Source organism: Podarcis melisellensis (genome assembly GCF_964234715.1).
Source record: "Podarcis melisellensis genome assembly, chromosome: 9".
NCBI classification, from domain to species: Eukaryota; Metazoa; Chordata; class Lepidosauria; order Squamata; family Lacertidae; genus Podarcis; species Podarcis melisellensis.
In genome coordinates, this window is record NC_138541.1 from 54,748,139 (window position 1) to 54,761,566 (window position 13,428).

The following is a 13,428-nucleotide window of genomic DNA, read 5'->3' on the forward strand; positions in this document are numbered from 1 at the left end:
CTTAAGCTGCTTCTGGCGAACCAGAGCAGTGCACGGAAATGCCGTTTACCTTCCCGCTGGAGTGGTACCTATTTATCTACTTGCACTTTGACGTACTTTTGAACTGCTAGGTTGGCAGGAGCCGGGACCGAGCAACAGGAGCTCACCCCATTGCGTGGATTTGAACCACCAACCTTCTGATCGGCAAGTCCTAGGCTCTGTGCCACCCGCGTCCTTTAATAATGATAATAATTATCCTGGAAAAAAAGCTAAGCAAGTTCACAGAAAAAAGGTTGTCTGTCCCCTCCTCCATCCTTGAAGCCACATGCACCTTCACTCAAAATATGGAACTGGAGCTGCTGGGGTGGGGGCGGATGACAAATTGCCCCGAATTGGTCCAACAAGTAGTACCCCAGTGCCCCATTCCCACATGGTTCAGGAGGGTTTCTCTATCATCTGGAGATCCCTTTTAGGGGTGCATATGGCTGCCAGGGTGACCAAGGGCCAAACATTTTCCCCCACAAACTTTCTTAATTTATTTCAGAATCCTAGTCATTATATTTTGAAATTGCACGGGAAGATCTGCTAACAAGAGAAAACGTCACTGCACTTTTTCACCGTGATGGTAATTCTAATGCACTAAATTCAGATGGCTTTGTTTAGCTGCAGCTATTATGCTCCAAACCTACCACTGTTTGGGGGTTGTATAGTGCTTTCCTACAGTTCATTTCAATGGACGAAGCAGGTCTGTGGGCATTTTCATGTGCGTGCATGCATTTGCTTTCTCCATTGTAATGGATGAGGAAACCCACACATGTGAGAACTCAATGTACACCTGTGGGGCTCCAGTTCAAGGCATGGCTCTTTTTTCCATTATAAACTTCTATAACTTTAGAAAAATATCTATTTGGTCATCCATTTTATCCATCACATCATCATGGGAATTTCTTCAGTGGTATATTCTCCCCCCGCTCGGACCATTTGTTGACCCCAGAATGCTACTGTTTAAAGAAATTGCTTTGTATATAATCACTAGGTAATCACTGAAGTGCTGAACCAAAACTAAAATTGGGTCTTGTTTTCAACATGAATAGGTTATATTGCTAAGTGCGTCCAAAGAATTTTTCCTACAAAACCCCAGATGTAGGAGATAAACAGTAACAACGGATTGGAGATTGGGTAGGGATTCTGTCTCTTGCTGCTTAAAATGTGAATTGAATTTTAATTGTTTAGCAAAGCAAGCATCACACAATGCTCCAAAAGTTTTAAAAATCAGGGATAAAAGTTTACATCCAAAAGTGATGGGCATATGAAAATTGTGCTTTCAGACAGTAGAATAATTTATTATACCAATTCATCTCGCCTTTTGATTCTGGGAAAAATTTGTATAGCATTATATCTATATCTATCTATATATATTTATGTATTTTATATATATATATATATATTTATATATATGTGCAGATTCTCATTTACAGTTCCTGCAAAAATCTAAAACAATGTGCTTCACTTCATATATAGCAAAGGCACCTGTGTTATTCTCCCTTTTAAACAAAAGGTGATACCAAGATCCAGGTTTCCTGATGAAGACAACCGTTTTTGTTCCCCCTTCTTTCTTCCAGTCGTTTACGTCCACGAGCCAGACAAAAAGGCCACATTGTCTTCCTGCTTACACCGGAAGAAGATGCTCTGTGGGCTGTTTCGGAGCTTCATGATGGGACGAAGGAAACCGGGCAGAACTGTGAAGCAGAGGGACAGTAACAAAAAGGCTATTCTGGTGTGAGGAGGGGTCGGGAGTCTTTTCAGCTCCACAAGCAGATGTTGCTACTGGACTGACACGTGGAGCCTGCTCCTGCCGGGGAAAGGTAAAGTTTACCATTGGGACAAACGCAGAGCTCATAGATAGTCTGTCGAGCTGCTGATGAGCTCGGCGGGGAGGAGGAAGAGGAAAAAGTTCCCACTGGTAGATTTCCTAATCGGATTGAGTCCGCGTTTAAAAATATCTAGGAGGAAAAGAGAAGAGAAAAGAATGTAAAGCTCTTTTCATAGTGTATATCAGGCATGTCCAACCAGTCGATCGTGATCTACCTAGGTCGATTGTGTGATCCAGATCGATTCCCCCCCCCCCCCCAAAAAAGCTCAACAACTTTGGCCAATCAATCTAACGGGTCTCTTGGGAGCTGGACATGCCTGGTGTATATTATAGATGCCTCCCTATCGTGTGTGGATGGCGCCATTTTGCCTGCAAAAGCAACCACACTCACCTACAGATATCAGGCATACAGGGAATGATAAATACATGGGGCCTGGCTGAACATTCTCTGTCCGCTAGCACAGGAGTTGTTTAAAGGTTGTGCAACAAAGGAAACCTAGTGCAATAGTTGCACAACAGCTGACTCGTGTTGTGGAGGGAGACAAAGGAAAGGGAGCAGCTTCTTTCCTCTTGTGCCAGCGTTGCTACTCCTATGACTGCCACCTGACAGGGAAGGAAAAGGGGAGACTTTGGGAGGTGTCATTTGGGGAGAGTGAAGCTTTGAAAATCAAACCAATGTCTTTTTGGAGAAAGCTGTTACCAATTCCAAGGTAATTATTGGAAGCTGCCCAGAGTGGCTCAGGAAACCCAGCCAGATGGGCAGGGTATAATAATAAGTATTATTAGTATTAATTGAGGACAGCATTGGGGGGATCACCCATTTCGAGGGAGGATAAATTGGATGCGGTTTGCTATGGAGTATGGCAGGAATTCACTTCTTTTTATAACTTACCTCTAGGGTTACCACAGATATAAGCAAAAAGCTCATGTCCAATTGGCATATGGAGCTCCCATTGGCCAGGCAAGCATCCTGAAATGGCTGGCTGCTCACTGGCAGAAACTCCAATGGAGGGCTGTAGACTGACAGCCCTCAGAACCAACAGACTGGGTTTTACTGTTACAACTGCTGTTAGCTTTTTTTACTGATGCCTTTTACGATCTTCAGAGTGGCAACAATGGTGTAAAAGCATGACGGCAGTATTTTAAAAGCTCTTGAGCTTAAATACTGATACAAGGCTGAGGTTTTAAGTATTTCCTGCATTATAGCAGCTGCCGAGGGACACATTAGTGTGACTCAAGCTCAAGCCTATGGAAAGCAATGGGGCTCCATGGCAGTGTAATGGCTACCTATAAAGTACTTCTTGGAGCAATTCAAACCATCGTTATTTTCATGCCATGTGTGGTTTGGACTGATAGTTAAATATGGATATAAAACTGAAAGCTGGGATATAATAGCATGCAAGTCATCAAAGTTTTCAAAGCACCTTGAAAACATACACATTTTAACACTTCTTCCTTTGGGTGATCTTGATTTAACTGTGGCCTGTTTATCAGTACCGCTAAGTGGATGGAGCAGGTAAGCTATGCATTTTTCATCACTAATGTAGCAATTATATTTGTACGTTAGTGTATCAAAATAATGAAGTGTGAAAAGAGCCGTGAAAATGAAAAGGAACTATATATTTCACAGCACACTGAAATACTTAGAATTTGCTGTTCATTGAAAGATCCCCTAGTCATCAGTGCCACATAGGAAAGGAAGCATGATGTTTGTGCAATTTTCAGTCATTTATTATGACAGCTGTGCACGACTTGTGACCTGCAAAGCTGAATGTGGACCATCAGGCATTTACTGCCTGTAGTCTGCCTCCTGCTTTCACAACAGTGCCTCCTTTGCAGACAACAAAATTGCCTCCCCTTGAAAAGTCACAAACATGGCATGGTCATCATGCCGTGTGACACGTGGGAATAGCTCTGAGACATGCCACACAAGACAGAAGCAACAGAAGAAGCAACATGGATTGGTAGGGTTGGGTTGTGATTGGGAAGGAACTCCTCAGTAGGAATGCCTTGCCCAGCATGGAATTTCTGAGGTGAGCTGCTCACAACCACTCTTAAATCACTCTTGTACCATTTTAACAGCCACCGCTTCACCTAAAGAATTCTGGGTTCTGTAGTTTGTTAAGGATGCTGATAGGTCTTAGGACATCACAGAGTTACCTGGACCCTGTCCATCTGACTCAGCCCCTTGGGAAAAGCCACAACTGTCAACGTGGTAGCAGAGTGCTTTAAATGTAAGATATGGATATGATCTGTACACATTGGGAATGGAGGTACGAATCTCATGTACTGTGTCATTGAGCTGTGTATATGCCCTTTTAAATCACATCTCTTTCCTGACTTAATCATTTAATGCATTTCTAGACCACCTCTCCACCATAATGGCCCACAAGGTGGTTTGCAATTTGAAAATGAAAGCAATTCAGTTCTGAAAAGGAAATCCAGTAACTAAACCATGACTATTTAACTTTGGGTATCTTCTGATGGTAAAAGGAAGGGATGTCAGCCACCTGCACGGTCTCTTCCAGAGTCAACTAGGAAAGCTTGCTTGTAATATCTGAAGCTTTTCTCTGTGTTTGAGCCACATTTGCCATAAATTGTATTGACAACCTTGAGCTGCACTGTTAAATGCTACGATTCCCAATGTAATCTTTTCATGCTGACACAAGTATGTGGTAGGGATGATCTGGCTAACAGAGCACCATTTGAGTTGTGTTCCCCATGTGTATGTTTTGTGTCGTGCTGCTCCTTATCAGACTTACCTCCCCTTCTGTGGACTGCAAGTGTAGTTCTTTTCTACAGGTGGCTTTTAAGTCCCCTGCAGCTGCACTGACTTGTATTCCCTTGGGAGCTTCCATTATCAAAGATCTAGTTGGCGATTCGAGCCTGAAAGTGTGTTTTTGAAAAAAGAAGAGAGAGGGGGAAAGGGGGGAAAGTCTTAAATGATTATGCTTTGCACATATCACCCAACAGCATAGGTAAAATCTTTTCCCTAAGACAATGTAGAAATAAAACTTGCACTGACTCCCCTGCTTTTTGGAAAAATTCATTTTCAAGATGAAAAGTGTCAGTTCTTACAATATTCATATTCCTTTAGATCTCAGTTTGGAGCTGTTTTTGGAACACATGGAATTTACTTCTGGAACCACATATTTCTATATGCACATAAATACACATACATGCATACACATCTTAGTGCATGTTTGTGTTATAGATAACAAGATATTACGCTGAAAAGGGGTTATTGTCTCACGTAAGAGTCTGGTTTTATGACTACCATGTGGTGGGTCGCTTTCTGCTTGTGCCAAGGAGGCGAGGAGTGATAGCACACGACAAATCTACATTCAAATATTTGTACTGCATCTTTGCAAAGTTAATTCTACCACCCTACCCCAGAAGTGCTAATGATTTATGCCTGCAGCCTATCATATGATTGTTTCACTGTCGCCATGACTGGTGGCTATCATGCTAGGAGGGTCTTAAATATGTGATCCTGCAAAAGAAGGCAAATGAAAATCATCAACAAACAATATGTACAGCCTGAAGTCTGACAATATGGCTTTACCTTCCTACAGCCCGTGGTGGCCTGTTAATCAAGATTTTGTATGGATTCGCATCTTGCTTTATTTGCATGATCATTACAATTCTTCCACCATGACTGAAAGCTCAGAATTTACAGTTTATTACTATTTATTTTTTCTGAGGAGTTCAGAGAGGCTTACGTATGTCTCTGAAATTGTCTTCTATCCAGTTAGTTTACAAAGCTAGACTTGCACACCTTCTGCAAGGGATTGTGTGATGCGTGTGGGTTTGTTAACCAACAGCAGGACTCACCTGCAGACGTCAAGCTCAGAATTTGTAACTACTTTGATGTTTTGTCTGCTCTTTATGAACTTTCCCCTTAGCTTAAGAACATGAGCATTAGAACAAAAATCCCCCAGCCCTGCTGGATCAAGTCAAAGGCCTATCTAGTTCAGCATGCTGTTTTCACAGTGCACAACTGTGGGAAGGCTGCAAGCAGGCTTGGTTGAATCTATGTTGTGAGGTGCATATGAAAAGCTCTCTCACCTTATGAAGTTGACACATAAGAAGCTTCTCATATGTTCATCTCACATGAAAATGTTTATATCTACATCTATGCGTAAGCAAATTTCAAGTGACTACCTGTTTCTGCAAGGCCTTTGCACTTCGATAAAACCTATGGCCATTTTCCCCCCTTCAAATTCAGCAATATGACCTTCTTAACTTCATTTTTATGCATAATCAGCACAGTCAGAAAAATAACAATCCAAATTTAGTGTCTTGCTCCCAGAACAAATTTTGCTGCCTTATTATCTACCGGTGGGGACTCTCCCCCCGGCCCAGGTTTTATTTTATTAATTTTGTTTTAGATATTTCTATGCTGCCCTTTAGTAAGAAATCCCAGGGTGGTTTATAGAAGAAGAAAGTACCATCTCCCAGTTCTCAGACTACCGGTGAACATAACAAATAAATAAAACAAATGGTGGACAATAAGAGAATGCAAGAACTACAACGGCAGTGAGACCTTAAAAGCCAGATAAAAGCAAATAGTGTGAGTTAAATTGTGTTTAAAAGGCCTAGGAAAATGGAATTTTTTTTCCTGAAACCAAAAGGACAGCAAAGTATGCATCAGTTAGGCCACTCCACTCTGGTGAGAGCTTTCTAAAATTTTGAGACGAACAAGAATTTCACTGCTCATATTTTGTTCTGAAACAACCATTAGGTAAAGGTAAAGGTAAAGGTACCCCTGCCCGTACGGGCCAGTCTTGACAGACTCGGGGGTTGTGCGCCCATCTCACTTAAGAGGCCAGGGACCAGCGCTGTCCGGAGACACTTCCGGGTCACGTGGCCAGCGTGACATCGCTGCTCTGGCGAGCCAGAGCCGCACACGGAAACGCCGTTTACCTTCCCGCTAGTAAGCGGTCCCTATTTATCTACTTGCACCCGGAGGTGCTTTCGAACTGCTAGGTTGGCAGGCGCTGGGACCGAGCAGCGGGAGCGCACCCCGCCGCAGGGATTCGAACCGCCGACCTTTCGATCGGCAAGTCCTAGGCGCTGAGGCTTTAACCCACAGCGCCACCTGTGTCCAAACAACCACTACGAGTCCCCAAAACTGGTTTCCAGGTCTTGATATTGAAAAACTAATAATCTCAAGCCAAAAGTGAAGTACTTTCAAATCCATTGGTTTCACATGTAACCCCTCTCATTAAAATCAGTGGAACTTCAGAAATATTTGTTATATGCTTTCTGAAAGTGCAGCATTTTCCATGGAGCTACTACAGCATTCTCTTTAAGATATCCTTGCTCTAAAGAAAAGGGCATGGTTTAAATTCCAGGAAAGTTCTCTTTTGAACAGTCTGAGAACCTGCTTTCCTTTCAGAGAATAAATTCCTTGTCATAACGATACTTACTTCACTGCTACCAATGCAGTGTTTTATTCCCAGCCCTCCCTTAGGCAACAGGAAGGTATGCAACTATTTGATAAAATGGGCTAAAATTTCTACATGCTGCTCTACTATACAGGAAATTTAAAATAAGTGTGGTTTGACTTTTTTTAAAAAAATACTACTTGCCGTGGAGGCAAAATAGCTTCTCTGTAAAAAGATTTCATTTCAGACACCACCACTAAGTTAAAAGCATGTTTAAAAATAATGGGCACCATCTACCCAAAGTTAAGGACATTTAAGATCCTTTGGTTGCAGACAAAGAGACGTTAAAAGGTGCTTAACCTCACCCCTGAAATCGTAGGGATTGGAAAGCACTTAAATTTGATGGGGACATGCCTGGAATATATACCACAATCCTAAACTTGCTGTAAGAGACTAAGGTTTCTTATCGCCTATTGTGTCAACACAATGAACCAGTATAAATGTTTACCACTAGGAACTTTCATTGGCTGTGGATCAGGAGAAAAGAGTTGCAGCTGCACCTTCAAAGAAACCTCTCTGAGGTTTTCTAATCATATTCCGCTTGCCTTCCCAGGCCTACTTGAGAGAGGTGTGGGCGTGTGTGTGTGTGCGCGCGTGCATGCATGCACAGAAGCACAAGTCAAACCACCCTAAGATCAAGGAAAATGTCACCAACAACCCATGCTAAATTTCTAGAAAAAGAGGTGCAGAACTCACCATGAACGTCTCCCTTGTGCTCTTATAATGGCAATGATGCTCACCTGAGAGCCGGAACTCAGTTCCAGCGAGTTCCAGCTGAAAAAAAAGCCCAGCTGATGAGGAAAACTAAAATGGTACTTGGAACTGAGTGAGTTCAACTCAAGCCAGGACTCTCAAGAGACAGAAGACAATTGATCTAAGATGGTTACTCAGCTTTCAAAAGCAAGTAAAGAAGGCTTGGCCATAATTATTCGGAAAGAGAATGGAGGTACTTTCAGGGGTTTTTTTTTGCTCTTATAGCCTTAGAACTGAATTAAAAGGAGATAGATCACTAGCATGGTGTGATAAGGGTTTGGAAATTTAAGAAGTGGAGTTTTACTTTGCTGGACAATCTTGCTTTGCCTGAACTAATCTTCCTACAAGGCAACTATACCAGGATTCTATGTTTTGGTTTTAAATGCAGTTTAGGGTAATTCTACGGGAGTATATTGTATTTAATTATGGGGTATCAGAGTTTTTAGGGGCTAACCAGGCTGGGATAGCTGGGATAGCAGGCTTGTTGGTTTTTGAATGTCTGATGTAGATTTTTTCAATTTCGCTGTTCTGTATGGGATAATGACAATAAAGTTGTATCGTATCGTCTCGTTTCAGTATGGTGGGGTTCAAAGATTCTGCAAGCTTGCATGCAGGTGAGTTAGGGAAATCTGCCCAGTTCAAAGAGTTCTGAGGTTTCAGGTGGTGGGATCAGCAACTCTCCACAACTCACAAGCCAGCAAAGGGGTCAGTGGGGTCAGTAAGATTCCTTAACAAAGGGGGGGGGGGAGGTTGCTCTACCTCTGGCACTATAAAGAGATGGAGGTGGCGGTGAATACTTTCATATCTCTGGGTAAAACATAAATGTCCCAAAACATGGGAAAAGGAGTCTCAGTGGCAGCTACATAGGATGTAGATTGGCCCTGGTTTGGGTTCATTATTGCAAAAAGAAAAAAGGTAGCATAAAAAATGAACACTCAAAGGGAAAGACCAGGGCATGAGTAAGTCATTCATTTTCAAGCTTTGGGTATCTAATGAATGGGGAAAGGTGTTTCACTTTCCATCATTTCTTGCATTTCTCCTGCAACATCTGGTCCCCTCCCCTCCATGAAACTGGGTTTCTTAGATATGGATTTCTCAGATGCAGCTAGTGGAAAAGCAGCTATGGTCAAGGCATGCAGGGGAGAATCAATGGGGAGGAATCAGGGTAAAGCAAACATTCCCCAACTGCTGCCTCTCCCCTCCAAATTGCACTGCCTCCCCCATGCATCTTTTCAACTGTTTGGCTCTTAAACCAGGAAAGATCATTACAGCCCCAGCTCCAATTCAGAAATACGGCAGTATCAAATTTATGACTTAACTTCATATTATTTCATGCAGAGCATGTCAGTTACCTTATTATCAATCCTAAAGCTCTCATTAAGTCCTAGACATCTCCTAGCTAGACTCTAATTGAACGGAACATTCCATTATTTTTGGCATAGCTAGTTTTCCTTATTCTACCAGGAATCATAGAAAATAATTGACTACTTTGATGTTAACAAGTCTAGAAAGATAGGTGAAGTGTGTGCGCATTAAGCAATAGTGTCTGGAGTTGCAATGTAGTTTGTTGCCAAGGCGGGAGTGAAATCTAAAGATAAAATGACATCTCAAGAGCCTTTCAAAATGTCGTTGTTGTGTATTGTAAGTTAAAGAGAGGTTTTGTAGTGATAACACTGGGGTGGGGAGAGATCAGAGGAGAAAGGTAGCAGAATTAAAAGAAGAGCTGTTTGAAAACTTGTGACACATAGAACAGATGTGTTATATATGAATAGAAGCGGAATCCATTGTTTGAGGAGGAACCAGGGGAGGAGAGGAAGAAGACCACGGTGACCTGCAACAAGTCCTTCATGCACAGAGAACCTACATTGGAGGTGGTTGAATAAGATGCTCTCCTGGGAACAATGCAACCCAGAACAGGGATACTGCCACATCATTCTCCATTATCTATGTATGTTGGTGTTCTGAGTGACCTCTTGTTGTTCCAAAAGTGGAATGGATGTACTGGGAATTATCCACTGTGCTGATTTTTTATTTCAGAATTTTGAGCATAGCACTGGGCGTGTGTGCTTTGCTATAGCCTCCAGTAATTACATGTTTTTCCTCTCTTCTGCATCAGTGCATGATCCCCCTGTTACTCTGCACATGGGGTACATGCGTGGGTGACAGGGCTGAGATAGGGATGCAGGGACTAGCAACATCTGCATGCCATGGGCATGAGAGAAGGCTTCACTGAATGGAGGTTGAATAGATAGGAGACCCAGGAGGTTTTTGGTTTTTTTAATACTAATAAAAAATAATCTGTAAACCTTATTGCCTTGGGGAAAGTGTGGGGGTTTTTTGCCTACATGATACTGTGCTGATCCTAGATTGGCCTGACTGGTGTCAGTGTAAACAGATGGTTGTAAATGACAGTAGTATGGGGATGGATTTAACAGCAAACAGAGATTAGGGTAACAGCAGCTTACTGCTTTGGACCCTCAGAGCTATAGGGGGAGAAATGATCCCTACCAAGGTTTGTTTGGATGACACAACTAAAGCTGTGATCACTGGTGGAAGAACGTGAGTGCAGAGGGAGTGGACCACCGCCGGCACCACTATTCCGGTAGGGTGCCATTGCGTTGCCCCCTGCGCACTGGGTGCCATGCCCCCACAGGCAGCGCGCCACGCCCCCAGGATGTGCACCATACCCCTGCGGGCAGCATGCCACACCTCTGGGATGCATGTCACGCCCCTGGGGGTGCCAGCCATGCCCCCAACTGCTCTCCGCCCCGGTAGCAGAGCATGCAGCTTAGCCACTGGCTGTGATCTGGAAGGACTTCTCTCAACCCTGGACTGGACAGGTGAGGTCTGCAGGGTTGGAAACAAATGGTGCAGTACCTCTGGCCCAGAGTCAGGAACAAGTTGTCCAGATAATTTGGCATTTGGAGGGGAGGGGGATGTGGGCAGACATCTCGCCTAATCTCACACTGCTCAGTTTTCCACAGATCTCTTGATTAATAAATGAAGCAAACTTTTAAAACATATGAAATAACAAAGTAAACTGCATTCCTTTTTAATGAAGGAAATTGCATTCAAAAATTAAAGGTTTTAATTTTAAAAGTCCTTTAAAAATTAATGGACTTAAAGGTTTGCACATGTCTATGCCTCAGAGACATCACCTTGCCAACAAAGGTCCGTGTAGTTAAAGCTATGTTTTTCCCAGTAGTGATGTATGGAAGTGAGAGCTGGACCATAAAGAAGGCTGATCGCCGAAGAATTGATGCTTTTGAATTATGGTGCTGGAGGAGACTCTTGAGAGTCCCATGGACTGCAAGAAGAACAAACCTATCCATTCTGAAGGAAATCAGCCCTGAGTGCTCACTGGAAGGACAGATCCTGAAGCCGAGGCTCCAATATTTTGGCCACCTCATGAGAAGAGAAGACTCCCTGGAAAAGACCCTGATGCTGGGAAAGACTTAGGACACAAGGAGAAGGGGACGACAGAGGATGAGATGGTTGGATAGTGTTCTCGAAGCTACCAGCATAAATTTGACCAAACTGCGGGAGGCAGTGGAAGACAGGCGTGCCTGGCGTGCTCTGGTCCATGGGCTCATGAAGAGTCGAATACGACTAAACAACAAATAACATGCCTCTCTAATGGGGATATTAGCTGTAGGACACAGATGCCTTATTCTCTTGCAACCATGAGAGTTTGGTTGAGTTGCTTCCTGAGGACAGGGATTTCAGTTATCATTTCCACAGGAGTAAGGTGACTCCAAGGGCCACCAAAGCTCTGCAAAGTTTCTAATTATGGCCTGCCTCTATGGAATCTCAAGGATGTGAATACAGCCTTCCAGTCCTCATTCCTCTTTCAGGATCAACCCTCCTTCCCAGCCCCATGCTCCATTGGCTCTGAGTTGCATCCCTCTTGACTGTGTTTGCCTGGTTACAGCATGTCATGGTCACAAGGCGGTGAAATCAAAATTAGTTGGTCCACTTACTTTTGCCTCTGGCCTCACCTACTGCTAAGCCTATGGTGCTCAGGCTGAAAAAGGTTCCCTGCCCCTGCTCTTTGGTTTTAGCTGATCTTAGGCCAGCCACTTACCTGCCTCTAAACCATCAGCCCTGACAGACACTTCCTGTTTGGTGCACTGTTCTCGGTGCTGCTGTTGCTGAGTATGTTGCCATTTAGAAGCTCCCTTATTCACATTAACATACAAAAGCACAAATGCACCAAGATCTACCCTATATAATTTATGTTGATGGCTGCTTTGTGAGGCTTCCTCCTGCCCTGAAAGTAGATCACATTAACATGTGCCTTCATAGCTTCAAATCAAATCTTTTAAAGTTCTGTATCTGTTTAAGGGCAGCGGGGGGAAATCGCGTTTGGCCTCTTTGTGGCTCATGCTTTTAATGAAAGGATGTCCTGCTATGTTAGTGCTTTTCTCTTAGTCCCTCTGTCTTTTTCGAGAACTGCTCCTGCTGATGCCATGCGGTTGCAGCTTTGTAGAAAACACAAAACTATTGTGCAGGATTTGTGGGTCTTCAATACAGATCAGAATTAAAAGGGGATCCTACTATCCTTGTCGGCTCCTTGTCGCTTGATCAATTTTCCATCTCATTATGCCCAGTCTTGGCTTTCAGGATTAGTTTATAGTCAATCTTACTGTAGCCTTGATGATAAAAGGGGGAAGGAAGCTATTAAATTTGATTTTCGAGTTCTCCCCAGAGGTGCAGGACAACAACAAAGCAATTTGCCCCCCTTATTAAGAAGTTGATTGAGGGCATAGATTTCTGCAGATAACCACTGTGGTCTTTTATTGTGTATAGAAGCTGTTTGTTTCTTAATGACTACCTGGACAAACTGTGTTGCTGTCATATTTAAAATAAATATTTTGGGGTTTATACTCTCCTTAGTTTAGCTGGGCTCCTTCTGACAAAACGTGGTAACTGGAGTCTGACAAATAAATTATACAGGTGTAATTCAGTTATACAGATGTAATTCATTTTACTGTTTGTAAGATATAATCCTCCTATCCTGCTTGTTCCTGCTAATGAGTCTCAGGTTCAGCTAAGCTTTCTTGGGCCAGGGATCATGTAACAGGGTTTATAAACTCTCAAAAATGGCTACAGGCAGCAAAATCTTGCTAGCAAAAGATTAACTTGGGTAGATTTTATCTTGTCTGAGCTGAATGGTTGTCTAGCAAGAGAATTTAAAGATGATTTAGAAGGAACAAAATGTAAACATCCCAAACTATGGGGGGATGTTCAGAGTATGAGAAGCATGTTCATAAATGTTTAGCATATGATTTTTATTTTTCAGATTAGATTTGGTCATTGATACTGCTGTCATTTATCGAGGCAGCTGAATTAATTTCCTAAATCTGAAAAATG

The 13,428-nt window shown here is 42.9% G+C and overlaps 1 protein-coding gene across 2 annotated transcripts in view; it reads right to left on the minus strand.

Annotated features, from left to right (window-relative positions):
• Positions 1 to 226: 226 nt before the first annotated feature.
• Positions 227 to 13,428, minus strand: part of SGCZ (sarcoglycan zeta) — a 559,799-nt gene continuing 546,597 nt past the window's right edge. For both annotated transcript variants that reach the window (XM_081924603.1, XM_081924602.1), the window contains 2 exons: positions 4,615 to 4,738; positions 227 to 1,982 (listed from right to left, as the gene is read on the minus strand). In XM_081924603.1, coding sequence (XP_081780729.1) covers positions 1,782 to 1,982; positions 4,615 to 4,738 — 325 coding nt within the window. In that variant the 3' untranslated portion in view covers positions 227 to 1,781. The remainder of the gene's footprint in view (positions 1,983 to 4,614; positions 4,739 to 13,428) is intronic.